We start from the raw sequence: 16,644 nt of genomic DNA on the forward strand, positions 1-16,644 counted from the left end.
ATAGAAGAATCATTCAGTCATAGTAAACTTTAAGAATGTTTACTTTAAAATATGTTGAAGACTCAGCTAACAATAAATGAATATTTGACTTGGTATAGAATTGGTTTTGATTTGTGCTTGGCAGACATATCAGTTTCATAACAGGCATTTATCATTTTTCTAACACCTTCCTTACTAACTGTTACAGATTAATAACAAACATACTAACAGTGGACAACCTAACGACAGACAATCTAAGGGAAAAACTAACTTATCAACAGATAAACCTCATCCTAACTGACAGTTTTTAAAATATCTGACAGTCAATCCTCTAAACACCTATTGACTCATACTAGACACAGTCTGATGGGTTGCACATTTTCTTATGCATACAGCTTATTCATTCTTATATATACAAACTCTAGTAAAAAACATGTAATCATTCAGTTAATTTACACACACACACACACACACACACACAAACATGTTGGGTTGCATAATATTTACATATATAAACAAATGGCATGTGAGCTAGAATGGGAGGTCTTCCTTGACAACAGAACATTATGGACATGATGGATTAACCTGCTCAAATAACAACAGAGATGTATCTGGCAGTGACTTTGCCTTTCAGGAAAGTTCTGCTCAGTTAGGTCAATACACCTGATTTTAAACTCCAGCTCCTTGTCCACCTGTCACAGTCTTTCATGCCATATCCCATCCCCTTCTGATCCCCACCTTCCACCCTGTGATCTCTGTAATTTGTTCTGACTCAGGTTACACAACTGCCTGGAAGTTGCAATGTTCTCAGAAGTGTTCACATTTAGAAATACATTTGCATAAAATTTAAACTTCAGAATAAGACTTCGAATTAGTCTGTGTAGTCTGAATAGAGTTTTTAAATGTTGATTTATTCATTTGACATACATTTCTTCAAGTATATGGTAGAAAGGTATAAATCGGGACTAATAATTCTGTCTTTGTGCTATGAACATCGTCTAAACTGAGCCGGAAAATTTACTAACTTGAGTCAAAGCCATGAAAATAAAAGTGACCTGATCTCAAGCCATTTCAATTTTCCTTTCATTGCTCTGTTGCTCCTTTTCCCCTCTAGAATATTGTTGTGTTCTCTATTATTCCTGGTGCTGTGAATTTAAAATATGCAATGATATTTGAAGGACCTTTGTTGATGCTGTTGTTAAAAGGTTGCTGTCAGCCCCTGAAGGTCACACATTTATCTTTTCAAAAAGATTACCGCCATTGCTACAACCTTATGAAATACCTTTTTATATGTTTCACTCTCCTAAAACATTTTGTCTCATCTCTATATCAGATGGCTTTAGATCAGGTCAGTTTTATTTTCATAGCTGTGATTCAAGTTAGTAAATTTTCCACCTTGACTCCTTAACATCATCAGGTCCTTTCATGAGGAAATGAAGGGCACTGTAGTTTTTGATGGCTCAGCGTCACATCCCTTTGATATCCAAAACAGAGTGAAACAGGGCTCTGTCATGCTGAAGCACTCCTTTGGAACTGCAACTGAAGGTTTCTATCTCCGGACTAGATCAGATGGAAAGCTCTTTAATCTCTCTAGATTGAGAGCAAAGACCAAAGTCCAGCTGAAATGCATGCAGGACTTCCTCTTCACCGATGATGCAGCCATTGTTGCCCACTCTGCTGAAGACCTCCAACAACTCATGAATCACTTTAGCAAGACCTGCCAAGACTCTGGATTAACAATCAGCCTGAAGAAAACACAAGTCATGGGCCAGGGTGTGGACTCACCTCCCTCTATTTCCATCTCCAAACAAGAGTTGGAGGTTGTTCATGACTTTGTGTACCTTGGCTCAACCATCTCTGACACTCTCTCCCTAGATATCGATCTGGATAAATGCATTGGCAAAGCAGCTGCCATGTTCTCTAGACTTACAAAGAGAGTATGGCTCAGTAAGAAGCTGACGGCATATACCAAGATCCAGGTCTATAGAGCCTGTGTCCTAAGCACATTCCTGTACTGCAGTGAGTCCTGGACCCTTTGTGCATGGCAGGAGAGGAAGCTGAACATGTTCCATATGTGCTGCCTCTGACGCATTTTTGATATCACCTGGCAGGACAAAGTTCCAAATAGAGTAGTCCTAGAATAAGCTGGAATTTTTAGCATGTATACATTACTGAAACAGCGACGTCTACATTGGCTTGGGCATGTCGTGATAATGGCTGACGGTCAGATTCCAAAAGATCTCCTGTATGGAGAATTAGTGCAGGGAAAGCAACCCAGAGGGAGACCACAGCTGCGATACAAGGATATCTGCAAGCAGGATCTGAAGGTCTTAGGAATGGACTCAACAGATGGGAAACCTAGACATCTGAACATTCAGCCTGGAGGCAGGCGGTGCAGCATGGCCTCTCCCATTTTGAAGAGACCCTTGTCCAGCAGGCTGAGGCAAAGAGGCAGTCCCGAAACCAGCAAAATCAGGTAGCTAGACAGGGGACAGATTGTATTTATCTTCAGTGTGGAAAGGATTGTCACTCTCAAATTGGCCTTCTCAGCCACACTAGACACTGTTCCAAGACCTCCGTACAGAGCACGTTACCATAGTCTCTTGAGACTGAAGGATGACTAACTGTATAAGATGCAATGGCATTTCTTTCCATATTATATCATAATTTCTTCCTGTAATATTTCTTTGGATATAAAGAATATTCAAACTGTTTCTTCAAGTTAGAATTTCTGTTTGAGGATGAAATAGGGCAGTTGCTTCCCCCCTTCTTTCCAGGAACATTTATGAAGCTTTGACTCTTAGAACTATATCCAGTTGTTAGTCCCAGCTAGGATACCCCCATTGAATCAGTAGGACTTCGTGTTGACTTAAGAGGTCCCATTCACTCTGATTGGGATTAATAACTGCATCTAATCCTTGGTCTCCCTCTTACAAATCCAACATATTATCCACTATTTCATGATGACTTTTTCTTCCATATCCTGAGTGTGTCAGCTGCACTACAGTACCTTCTTATAGTCCACTTTTCAGGATGGAAATCCTAGATAATTGGCCAAAATCATATTGATGTTCATGTAAGATTTGCATAATTAGCCCTAACTAACTGAATCTTATTGACAAGGTTCCATGGTGTGCCCTGTTTGCTTACCTAGTCACAACCCTGGCATCTCTTCTAGTAGCCTTATTTAGCTACAGCAAGTTTCATGATCTCTTCATGAACACCAATAGCATTCCAGCCATTCTAAATGGATGAATGATGTGCCACCTTCCATTACAGTTCATAACTTTCACTCTCCTTTCTTCAGCAGTAAAGGTCTGTAGCAAACTTGAGAGATCTTGCTGTTCTGTGTTAGGATTATTTACTACAATACATATTGAGATCACCAACTCATTTAAACTATATAGAGGGAAGTGTTTTTACTTGCAACTTTCAGTTAAACATACAGCTCAAAAGTGCTATTATTCATATCCTGGGTCAGAATAGATTAAAATTCTTTTTTTTTATGTAGAAATTTTAATTTGTGTGTTGTATTGGCCTGTGTTGTTTTTACAGTATATCACAGAAGTAAGTACACCCCCTCACACTTCATAAATATTTTAGTATATCTTTTCTTGTGACAACACTGAAGAAATGACACTTGACTACAATGTAAAGCAGTGAGAATACAGCTTGTATAACTGTAAATGTGCTGTCCCCTCAAAATAATGCAACACACAGCCATTAATGTCTAAACTTCTGGCAACAAAAGTGAGTATACCCGTAAGTGACAATATCCAAATGCTGGCAGGACTCATACATCTATTTCCCAAAACCAACCTCTGGATATGACGCTGAGCACAGGCACTCAACTTCTTTGGTCGACCATGGCGAGGCCCGTTCTGAGTGGAACCTGTCCTGTTAAACTGCTGTATGGTCCTGGCCACTGTGCTGCAGATCAGTTTCAGGGGTTTGGCAGTCTTATAGCCTGGGCCAGTGGTGGCAAACCTTTTTGGGCCCACGTGCCCAAACTGGGGGGGGGACACGGGGCAGCGGAACCGGAAGTGGCAGCTGAGGGGGGAATCCCGGCACGGAGGTGCCTTGAGGCCCCACTCTGGATCCACCACCAGCGCCAGCTGCTCCGGATCTGCTTGCTGAAACACCATCACCATGGCTGCAGCTGCCTTCTCAGGTTTGGATGCGCGGGGGGGAGTAGCGATCTGGCAATTTACGGCTCGCGTGCTGGCAGAAAGGGCTCCGCATGCCAGCTGTGGCACGTATACCATAGGTTCGCCATTACTGGCTTAGGCCATCTTTATTCATTTTTTCAGAGCCTCAGGTAGATGTTTGTTACCATGAGGTGCCATGTGGAACTTGCAGTGACCAGTCTGAGAGTGAGAGCGATAACACCTGCTCCCCCTTCACACCTGAGACTTGTGACACTAAGAGGTCTGATGACACCAGGGTGGGAAAACGGCTACTTGGGCCAATTTGGACATTGTCACTTAGGGGTGTGCTCATTTTTGTTGCTAGAAGAAAAGATATCTTAAAACATTTATGAAATGTGAGGGGGTGTACTGTAGATGAAAGCAGTACAAAGAGAAGAATTGGGTGGGGCTGCAACCCTTCCTCTTTTTTCTTCCCAGCAGTCTGTGATAAGAATGAAAATGCAGGTGGTTGCTTCAGCCACTTCGCTTGGTGCTTCTCCTCTTGGTGATGGGAAGTAGCACCATCCCTCCCTCCTGTGACTTGGTACATACTTGAGGGACAGTGTTACAAAGGGGAGTCTCTCAATCTGATGCTGAGTAGAGAAGAAACATCATCAAATTAATCTCTTTACTGTAGCTCCTGCTACATAATTAATTTCAGGATGAGCAGTGTGGTGAGGGTGGCAACAGAGCACTGGAAAAGCCTTTGCTTTGGATCCCTCCAGATCTTACCCCCACCCCCTTGGTGATTTATCATATTAGTCATCTGGCCAATGCTAGACATGTCTTTGGATCTTCATAAACCTCTTGTTGCAGTTTAAGAAATTGTTTGGATTCCAGATTTAGTTTTTGTCCAGTCCTGAATACTAGGGCAATAACATGGATATATTTAATAGCCAATCTACTTCACTTTCTGTTCTTTCTCTTTTTATTTATTTTAGTTTTACCTATCTAGTCCCGCCTATTATTTATCTGTCCTTGTGTGTGTTTACCCAAATATCAATTTTATATTTGCAGAATAGAAGAATTAGCTGAAATATGTGCAAAACATGACATCCCCCATATTGTTAATAATGCATATGGAGTTCAGTCTTCCAAATGTATGCACCTCATTCAACAGGTAAGATATATTCACCTCAGATACTGTATTTGCCTGTGTAGATGAACTCGGGCCCTATAGCAGGCTTTGTGAACATCTGAGCACACTTGTTATGTTTCTGGGGGTTTCAAAACAAGAAAGTGTGCATTTTCTTGTCTGATCACACATCAAGAACAAAGTGGTCTCATGTAAGCTGAATTTGATTGTTGAGATCAATAAGGCTTCTTTGGAGAAAGGCAGATACATTTTGATGGAATCGTACAGCTGCTGGCTGTATTTTTTTTTCTGCTACACTCAGTGTTACATTCTTGGTTTAGTGCTAATTCTATTTAAAATAGCAAAAAAAGGAATGATCAGCTGAGAAAGGAGAAAAAAGATGAACACAAATATTAAGGTACTACTTCTGCAGTTCTCTACTGTATATTCAGCTTTCAGAAGCCTCAGATGTCTAGCTTACTTGAAGTGTGCAACTGGTACCTTAGTTGTTACCTTGGACAGAGTGTGTTCTACCAAAAAGGGAGAAGTCATGGTAGTTAAAAGTGACTGAGGATCATGATTTTCTCTCTTTTTTTTCTGTTTTGTTCACATGTACACAACTTGCTAGCATCAACTGTTGTTAGAATTAAAATGGGTAGTGGCATTAACCACTGCTTGCAAATTTCCTTCAGGCAGAGTGATGAAATTCTGGCTCATCAGTGCACCTGTAATCAAATCATGATTAACATCAGCAAAGTACAGTTGGTTGGAATTTGATGGCTGGAACGTATGTCTTCAAGACTGCTCTGGATTTGCCAACCGGATGAAAATGAGTGAAAATGAGGTCTTGGTGTCATGCACATGAAATTCCAGAAGGATGGAATACCCCAAAAATGAGTTGAGATACCAGAGAATTCTTCAATACAATTTTGTAGTTAGGTCGGTCAGGGTATTAAAAATTCATGCTGGATGCAGCACATACCCTGCATGTCTTCCCATTCTGCCCCTCTGTTCCTTAATGCTGGGAATGATGTATGTGTATAGAAGCCTTCACCAACCTAGTGCCTTCAAGATGTGTTGGACTAGATTCCCTTTATGTCCAGCCATCCTAACACATCTGGAGGACAGCAGGTTGATGAAAAGTAGCATAAAGATTGTGGTTTGGCAGCAAGTAAAGCAGGCACCAACCACTGATGCTGAAGAGACTGAAATTTGACTGTGCGGACCACAGCAAACTATGGCAAGTTCTTAAAGATATGTGGGACAAGAAGCAACAGTTAGAACTGGATATGGAACAGCTGATTGGTCCAAAATGGGGAAAGGAGTACGACAAGGTTGTATTTAACTTATATGCAGAATACATCATGGAAAAGGCTGGACTGGAGGAATCCCAAGCTGTAATAGCTGGAAGAAATATCAACAACCTCCGATATGCAGATGATAGCACACTGATGGCAGTGAGGAGGAATTAAGGAACCTTGTAATGAGAGTGAAAGAGGAGAGTGCAAAAAACTGTCTGAAGCTCAACATCAAAAAAACTAAGATCATGGCCACTGGTCCCATCACCTCCTGGCAAATAGAAGGGGAAGAGATGGAGGCAGTAACAGATTTCACTTTCTTGGGCTCCATGATCACTGCAGATTGTGACAGCAGCCATGAAATTAAAAGATGCCTGCTTCTTGGGAGGAAAGTGATGACAAACCTCAACAGCATCTTAAAAAGCAGAGACATCATCTTGCCGACAAAAGGCCGAATAGTCAAAGCTATGGTTTTTCCCGTAGTAATGTATGGAAGTGAGAGCTGGACCATAAAGAAAGCTGACCACCGGAGAATTGATGCTTTTGAATTGTGATGCTGGAGAAGACTCTTGAGAGTCCCCTGGACTGCAAGGAGATCAAACGTATCCATTCTAAAGGAAATCAATCCTGAGTGCTCACTGGAAGGACAGAGCCTGAAGCTGAGGCTCCAATACTTTGGCCATCTCATGAGGAGAAATCTCCCTGGAAAAGACCCTAATGTTGGGAAAGAGTGAAGGCAAGACGAGAAGGGGATGACAGAGGACGAGATGGTTGGACAGTGTCATCAAAGCTACCAACATGAATTTGACCAAACTCCTGGAGTCAATGGGAGACAGGAGGGCCTGGTGTTCTCTGAGCCATGGGGTCACAAAGAGTCGGACATGACTTAACGACTAAATAACAACCAAAGAAGAAGCCACATTGGTCTGCCCCACCACTCCTTACTATCAGATGTATTCATAAGTCTGGTTGGAATAGCTATTGCATAATTAATGTTTGTTTTGTGTAGAAGGCTCTACTGTTCCAGCTGAGGATATCACAGTCAAAACAAAATGTTCAGTGTGACTTCCTGTAATAGAAATAGTAAATCATTTCTAATGATTGACTTCTCAGGGGAAAACTTAATGATGCAAATGATATATTAGTCCCCTGGGTCACATATACTCTCAGTTTTATATAATGTATGATTAAACATTCAAAGACATTACTTTTTATTTTGAATTTTTTCACTTTGGTTGTGGGAAATAGAGATCTAGTCTGTTGACCTACACATTTGCTGGTATAGAGCAGAGGCATAGGTTCTGAAGTGAAATCCAAAAAGGCAGAGGTGCTGATAGTATGTGGGAGAGGGAATTCAATCTTTGAATTTTTGTCAGATTTATTTATTTATTTTATTTATTTATTTTATTTCTATCCCGCCTATCTGGACATATTAGCCCACTCTAGGCGGCTTACAATAAAAGAAACAATATAATTTTAAAACATTGCACCTAAACTAAGATAGAAATCAAAGAAAAATATAAGAAAAGAAAAATCGTCAGGAGTTTTCTGTTGGGAAAGCCTGCCTATACATCAATGTTTTTAGTTGTTTCTTAAAAATGTCCAGCGAGGGAGCCACGCGAATCTCAGGAGGTAAGTTGTTCCAGAGACGAGGAGCCACCGCCGAGAAGGCCCGATTTCTGGTCTTCTCCTTCCGGGCCTCTCTCGGCGTTAGGCTCCTCAGCCTCACCTCCTGGCTCGCACGAGTGACACGGGTAGATCTTGGTGGGAGAAGGCGTTCCACCAAGTATCGAGGTCCTAAACCGTTTAGGGCTTTATAGGTAAGCATCAACACTTTGAAGTCGATGCGGAATCGGATGGGCAGCCAATGCAGTGCGGCCAGAGTGGGCGAGATATGTTGGAATCTTCTCACTCCACTAAGTAATCTGGCCGCAGCATTCTGCACCACCTGTAGTTTCCGCAGCAACCTCAAAGGTAGCCCCACGTAGAGCGCATTACAGTGGTCTAATCTTGAGATTATGAGCGCATGCACCAAGGTAGTAAGCGCCCCCACATCAAGGTAGGGTCGCAGCTGGGCTATCCGCCTAAGATGGAAAAAAGCGGTACGGACCACAGACGCCACCTGAGATTCCATAGTGAGCGCCGGGTCCAGATGGATCCCCAAGCTGCGGACCCCATCCCTGGTGGGCAGAGTCACACCCCCAAAAGTGAGGGAGTTTCCCAAGTCCCCAACTGTGGGAGCGCCCACCCTCAGTACCTCCGTCTTGTCCGGGTTCAGCCTCAGCCCGTTCTCCTGCATCCATTCCAATACGGTCCCCAGGCAACGCTGAAGGGACAGAACGGCATCTCCTGCAGTTGGAAAAAAGGAGATGTAGAGCTGCGTGTCATCCGCATATTGATGGCACATCGCTCCACACCCCCTGATGACCCGCCCCAGCGGCCTCATATAGATGTTAAACAGCATTGGGGAGATGATCGACCCCTGTGGGACCCCACAATTGAGGCTCCACGGGGCCGAGACATTCTCCCCAAGCTGTACTCTCTGGGGGCGGTCCTCCAAGAAGGAACGGAGCCAGGCGAAAGCCTGGCCACCTATTCCCAACTCGGTGAGCCTCCCCAGGAGGATACCGTGGTCAATGGTATCAAAGGCCGCTGAGATATCGAGGAGGACCAGCAGAGACATTTTGCCCCTGTCGGCCTCCCTCAATAGGTCATCACACAGGGCGACCAATGCCGTTTCTGTTCCGTGGCGCGGCCTGAAGCCCGACTGGAATGGATCCAGGGCATCTGTTTCATCCAGGAACGCCTGAAGCTGATCAGCCACCACCCTCTCGACTACCTTGCTTAAGAAAGAAACATTGGCGACGGGCCTATAATTGCCAATTTCGTCCGCCGCCAAACTAGGTTTCTTTCTAATGGGCCTAATGAGTGTTTCCTTGAGGGCAGAGGGAAATCTGCCCTCAAGGAAAGACCGATTAATTATTACAGTAGCCCATTCCGTTGTTGAAGGCCTGGCTGCTTTGATTAGCCAGGCCGGGCAAGGATCCAAGGAGGAGGTGGTGGCACGACAGCGATCAAGCGTCCTGGCGACAGTATCGGACGAAACAGGCTGAAAGGTATCAAAAATCACCGGACAAGACGGAGCGCTGGACATCTCAACTCGACTCGCTGTATTCAAAAAAGGAGCGAGGTCCCGGCGGATGGCCTCCACTTTAGATTTTAAAAATGCTGCAAATTGGTCCGGTGTAAAACTAGGGGGAGGCCTATCACCCGGGCCAATTCCGGATAGGTCGCGTACTATACGGAATAATTCCGCCTGCTGGTTAGACGCCTCGCTTATCCGGTTAGCGAGGTAAGTTCGACTGGCAGCCTTTACCTTAGCCTGGTAAAGGTTAGTAGCGACCTTAACAGCTATACGATTGAAACCCGTCGGGTCCTTTCTCCATTTGCGCTCTAGCCGTCTCCTGACCCGCTTCGACGCCCGGAGATCCTGGTTAAACCAGGGCGCCGGGCGATCTCTGCGGCGGAGAGGGCGTTTAGGCGCGATCGTGTCTACGGCACTAGCCGCGGCGGTGAACCAGCCGTCAACCAGTGCCTCGACAGGAGCACCAGCCAGGTCAGCCGTAACTCCTCTCATGGCATCCTGGAATCCAATCGGATCCAGTAGCCTTCGAGGGCGGACCATGACAATAGGTCCCTGCTCCCTGCGAGGGGGGAGAGCCATCTTGGTGACACATTTTATTAGGTGGTGATCCGACCATGACAAGGGAACCGACTCGAGGTCAGTCACCATCGGACCACTCTCACTCCCGTTGGTGGAAAAAACCATGTCTAGTGTGTGGCCGCCCACGTGTGTAGGGCCGTTGACATGCTGGGACATGTTCAAGAAGGCCATGGTCTCCAGGAACTCAAGAGCTGGTCCGGAAGCCTCTGCCCCCGCATGCATGTTGAAGTCCCCCAGGACCAATAGTCTCGGGGAACCCAGCAATGCCGCGGAGACAAAGTCCACCAGCTCCGGAAGGGAAATGGCTGGGTCGCGGGGAGCACGGTAACCCAGCAAGATCCCAATTCCGTCCCTAGCCCCAATCCACACGTGGAGGGCCTCAAGACCCGGCTTTACCACCGAGGAGCGCCTAACTACCTCTAGGGTAGACTTGTAAACGATAGCTACTCCCCCCCCCGTCCCTCTAGTCTACCCTGGTGTTGGACAGCATAACCGGGCGGGCAAATGAGGGCTAGGGGGGGACCCCCCTCTCCGCCAATCCATGTTTCGGTTATGCAAGCCAGGTCTGCATCTTCCTCCAGAATAAGATCGTAAATTAGCTGGGTTTTATTAGATACAGACCTGGCATTCAACAACACCAGGCGTAGAGTAGAGGGCTGGCTGGTCTGGCTACCTCGGTACTGGGGGTTGGTCTCCGTCTCAGAACAAGGAACAGCCTTTAAACATCTGTTCATAGTTCTTCTAACACGAGTAGGGACGGAGCCAAAGCCATATCGCCCTCTACCCGTAATCACAGAGATGTTTTGTGGCCCCTCGCTGGGAAGGCAGGCCCTCCATTCCATGACGAAAGGAAAAATAGAAGAAAAGGAAAGAGAAAAACTAATAACTTAATACAATTTAACAAATCAAAATTTTTACAATACAAAGACTAACTAAATACACCATTAAAAAAGAAAAAGCACACATATAACAACAATCAAACTTAGTAATAATTAAAGTAAAATGAAATAAAATAATCAAAAATAATACAATAAAATGGGGGGAAAAATACTAATGACAGAATAACACAGTTATCCCCCACATGTGCTCGAAGATTGCACTTTTCTACCCTGTAGCCTTGTCGTTGGACTCAATGGTGGGGCTAATTTATAGTTCTTGCTCATGGGGAGAGGCTCACAGATCTTGGTTGTTAGTTCTGAGCCCACGTTGATATTAGTTCCGAGCCTGGGCAAAAGCGTCAAAAGCCAAGATGGTAAAGGCTTAGTCCCTGCCGTTCCCAACTTTGGAAAGTCAATTTGGGGAACACCTTTGTTAGATAAGGAACAGCAACAAGCGGGGTAGCCGAAAACAGAGGAAAGGGCCGCCAACATGGCACCGGCTCGCAGGAGCTCCGGCGTCCTGGCGATCCCGCAGTTTCCCCAGGCTCCCAGGACAACGTTACACTCTCCTGGCTCTGGTCGGCTCCGATCCCCCCACTCCATCCACTCGTCGGGGATCCCGCCGACCTCCGGATGGGCTTGCAGTCTCCTGTAAGGCATCCAGTTCACAGATCAGGAGTGATGTGAGATCCAGCCCATGCAGGATTCCTGTATGTTTTTGGATACAAAAGCTGGTTTTGCCCTGAAGCCAAGCCACATATTTTATCCTGACATTAGCTAATATGAACCTGTCCATTCCCTGAGAATACCTAAAGAAAACTTTCTCTCAGTTTCCTACCAACTGAAGCTGAGAAAAACAGTAGAGAGGACCTTTTCTTGGGTGGCAGTTTGCCTGTGGAACACCCACCTGCATTCTCAGTGGCCTGCAGTTATGGGTATAAGGCAACCAGCCAATACTATCTGCCTCATTCCTTAAAACACAGGGTTGATGATTTTGGCCTGGACCCAAGTGTAGAAGGTCATGTCAAAGTAACACAGCTGCCTATAACAAGTTACTTTGCTTTTGTGATGACAGCACATTGTTCTGTTTCAAAAGTAGAGCAAGCTTTAATTATGGTATAAGGAGAAATGCAGAATGCAAATGTGCTCTAGCAGTTGTTACACTTATTTTTAAAAAAACAGTTGACTCTTTTTTTAACATTTTATTATTTTTTATAACATGCCTACAGAGACAAATACAAAAAAGAACAAAAAAAGACAAATACCTACAAAACAATAACACAAAAAGCTAACAAAACATACAAGACTAACAAAACAAAAGTTGAGGACTTTTTAGAGGCATTTTGCCAAAACATTTTCAGGTTTTATGCTTTTTTTTTTACACATACAGTGCACTGTATTTGAAGGGTTAGTGAATGGTATGTACGTTGCCAAAATAGGTGGGGATGAAAGATAGGAAAAGATGCAACAGATCAGTGATAAAGTTGTTGGACACAATGGCTGAAATCATATAATGTGAAGTTATGCTGAGTAAAGCTAATGGCATCATTAGCCACAACGGGTTTGGTTGTGTGTTTTTTTGGAAATTAAACAAATTCCAATCACCTCCCCCACCACACACACAGTACAAGGCTCCCTTGTTATCCCTTTAGTCATAGAGAAGCCATTGGAGGCTGTGGGATTGGAGGGAGTCTTACATTTAACCTTAGGTAAGGGAGCAACTGGAAATGTTTGATTTCTAAAAAGTTGCTGTAGGTGACGGTTTTCATCAATCATATGCTACATTTATGCTACTGGATTTCAGCCATAGTTTTAAGAGGAGCTTTCACCAGTCTAACTCTTTCAAAAGAGCTTGTCTCAAGCCACCAATCGCTAAATGTGCCACTTGACAGGCAACAGTGTCAACTAAAATATTATATGCTAGTTTCAATCCCATGGTTTCTACCATTAACATGAATAGTAAACATAAGGAAAATGTAATGTACTAAATTCCTCCAATCAGTATTAACTTCCAGAATAGATTTTAGAGCTCAGCAATGGTTAACGAAACATGGTTAAGTCTTTTCTACTAATGTTTCAATACTCTCTAAATACAGTTGTTTATCCCAACCAGAGCAGGCCTATTGAATCAGTTGGGTAAGTCAGTATGTACGTAAGTTCCACTGATTAGTTAGTAGATCTTCTCTAATTGGTGATTGGATTTGGGCCATAAGAATCTCAGTTTGGGTTATTTTTTTAATGCGGCTGCTGCTGTTAGCAGTTCTTTTAGATTTACTTTTTCATTCATTCTTTTTCGTTATTTTGTTTGAAAAATGTAATCTGCTCTGTAAATTCCCTTGATGAGGAGTACTGTACTACAAATACTGTATAAAAAATAAACTGAACATGTTTAAGAAGTTGCCTTTCCTTAATTTTGTTTTAGGCTGCAACCCTGAAACACAGTAGGGTGTGAGTCCCATTGAATTTAGTGGGATGTATTTCTAAGTAAACAAACATAGATGTTGCTAGAGCCTCAGAGCAGAAATACAGTCACCAGAAACCTGCTGGCAGATGTAGAGAGTAAAGACTCTGTGGGTGGAACATTCTGTGATTGTCCCAGCAATCTCCAGCTTTCTGTTATGCAAACTGGGAATTGGATTGTTGAAAACAATAGGAAAGCAGGAACAATCCACAGAACAGACCATTTTGCACACAGTTAATAAGCAACAGAGTAACAACAAATGTGTTTACTGACCATCTGGGCTTTGTTGCACAAAGGCAGTTTATTTCCTTAGAATAAGGGGGGATAGTGTTACTTAAGTGGTAGATTTACCCAGAGGGAGGGGTTGGAAATTTGTGAATTGTCTGGTTTTATTCCTTATTTTATCTGAATAATAAAAAGATAAAATGCTTCAGTCCAACCACACAGTGCCTGCCAGAAGTGATTGTAGAATGCCATATGTTCATATTCTTCACAAATTGAAATATCCAAATCAATTTGCAAAATACTTACACCACTAGTAAAATGTATGAAAAGTATCTGTGGCCTTACAGAAACTTTTTACTAGACCGAAATCGCATAGCTAATGTCTCTGCCATTTGTCATTGTTTTTTGAAAAGAGCAAGAGGCAACAGTTAAAAAATTGAATGTAAATAAACAAAACTGCTACAATTTATTGATAGTTCTCTTAATTGCATGGTCCTTTGAAATGAATGGGAAGTATGAAAGAAGTTGTTCCTTCTCCAGGACATCTTGGTGGGATTTGCAGGCTTGAACTTTCTTGTTGACATGTACCCATGATCACCAAATTTGGCTCACATGAGCTCTGTTGGGTTCTTAAGAACCAATGCTATGCTTATTATATAAATGGAGGCAGGATCACCTTGGTTCTCATCTTGATTCTCTCTTGTTAGGGAGCAAGAAGAGGCAGAATAGATGCTTTTGTGCAAAGCTTGGACAAAAATTTTATGGTTCCAGTAGGTGGTGCTGTCATTGCTGGCTTCAATGGCTCCTTCATACAAGAGATCAGCAAAATGTACCCAGGTACCTAGCTTTTAAATTTGTTTTTCTTCAGGAAATAGCTCTGAAAGAAATGAAATAGCTTATTCTGCTCTGTAAGAAGAGAACTGATTGATATCTTATTTTTTCCCTCCCAGGAAGAGCATCGGCTTCTCCTTCATTAGATGTTCTCATTACACTGCTGACCTTGGGCACAAAGGGGTACCAACAGCTGCTAAAAGAAAGAAAGGTAATATTTCAATATTAACTGGTGGCAGATTACAATCTTAAATTGTAGCAAACACTTGTGTAGCTTTCACTGCTATATTCAGCAGCAGAAGGTTTGTGTCCAGCCTAAAGTGCTTTAGCTCAGGCTGAAGCCCTTCTTCTTTGATGTATTGGACTACCAGTCAACCTCTGTTTTCCCAAGGCATTTCTGACTTCTTCAGCATCCCTTCTCACTGTGGTTTTGGACCTTTGAGCCTAGGATTCTCTAATTTTACCTCTGCAGCAACTTGGTGCAGTGCAATGTAATTCCAGAAATCCCCAACTAGCATGGCTCTGTTATTTATTTTATTTAAAATACATTTACACCACCTTTCTCCTTAAAAACAGGAGATGCAGGTGATGCTTATTAAATTTACATCATTAAAGTGACAATATTTAAAATCTAAAAAAAATGGTAAATAAATCAATACTAAAAACACTTAAAAGCAACAAGGCACAATAATCCATTTAAAAACCCTTTTCAGACAGCCAGTCACTAAGGGAAAGCCAGCCTGGTGAGAAAGGTCTTCATCTGCTTGTGAAAGGACAGCAAAGATGGGGCCAGCCTGGCTTCCCATGGGAGGGAATTCCAGAGTCTGAGAGCATAGATAGAGAAGGCCGTCTCCCATTTCTCCACCAAATGCACTTATGAAGGTAGTGAGACCAGAAGAAGTGGCTTCCCTGATGATCTTACTAACCAAGCAGGCTCATAAAAGGAGACATAATCCTTGAGATAGGTTGGACCCCAGCCATTTAGGATTTTATAGGTTACAACCAGCACTTTGAATTGTGACTGGAAATGGATTGGCAGCCAGTGGAGCTGCTGTAATGGGGGTTTGGGGGTGTGGGTGTTAAGTAATCCCTGTAACCAGCCCCAGTCAGTAATCTGGTTGCAGCTTTTTGGACACCCTGAATGTTCTGAACACTTTGCAAAGGCAGCCCCATGTACACTGTTGTGGCGTCCACCCTCGTGCCCCTTGCTTGACCTTCAAGCCTCAGAGCACACGAAGGTAAACCAACCTCACTCTTTTCACTTGCTGCCACCAGGTGATCTCTAAACCACCATTACTTCAGATAGATTCAGGTCCACACTTCAAGTTCTTTTAAATAAAAATCTGGTTTATTGATTACAGAGATTCATAAATATCTTCAGTAGTTAATCACACCTAAATTTCCCAAACTACACACACTATTACTCTGTCTGGCTTTTCTCTCCTGCCAGACTCTTACATTTCTCTAACTGACTCAATCTGACTTAAACTGACTTCTGACTCCGCCTCTTATAGCATCTCTCTTGGCTCCGCCTCTCAGCAACATGAATATTCATTAACTATTACATAAAACAGGAAGAACCATAGATCTAATAAATGGAGAACGCTACAGCTGTGTTATAGTAATCCTGAACGTTCTGAACACTTTGCAAAGGCAGCACGATGTACACTGTATTATAGTAATCCAACCATTATGTACAGTATACCACAGAAGTGAGTACACCCCCTCACATTTAGGGCAGCTTCACCTGTTCCTGGAGAGCTCTGATCATGGTGATACATGCCTTAGGTACAGTATATCACAGAAGTAAGTACACTCCCTCACATTTCATAAATATTTTAGTACACCTTTTCATGTGTCAACACTGAAGAAATGACACTTGGCTACAATGTAAAGCAGCAAGTATACAGCTTGTATAACAGTGTAAATGTGCTGTCCCCTCAAAATAACGCAACACAGCCATTAATGTCTAAACCTCTGGCACAA

At 43.2% G+C, this 16,644-nt stretch overlaps 1 protein-coding gene across 1 annotated transcript in view; it reads left to right on the forward strand.

Annotated features, from left to right (window-relative positions):
• The window catches only part of SEPSECS (Sep (O-phosphoserine) tRNA:Sec (selenocysteine) tRNA synthase), a 55,858-nt gene that overhangs the window by 18,765 nt on the left and 20,449 nt on the right, over positions 1-16,644 (forward strand). The window contains exons 6-8 of the mRNA XM_020780421.3: positions 5,184-5,286; positions 14,535-14,664; positions 14,778-14,869. Coding sequence (XP_020636080.2) covers positions 5,184-5,286; positions 14,535-14,664; positions 14,778-14,869 — 325 coding nt within the window. The remainder of the gene's footprint in view (positions 1-5,183; positions 5,287-14,534; positions 14,665-14,777; positions 14,870-16,644) is intronic.

This window comes from Pogona vitticeps, chromosome 5, assembly GCF_051106095.1.
Source record: "Pogona vitticeps strain Pit_001003342236 chromosome 5, PviZW2.1, whole genome shotgun sequence".
Classification (NCBI taxonomy): Eukaryota; Metazoa; Chordata; class Lepidosauria; order Squamata; family Agamidae; genus Pogona; species Pogona vitticeps.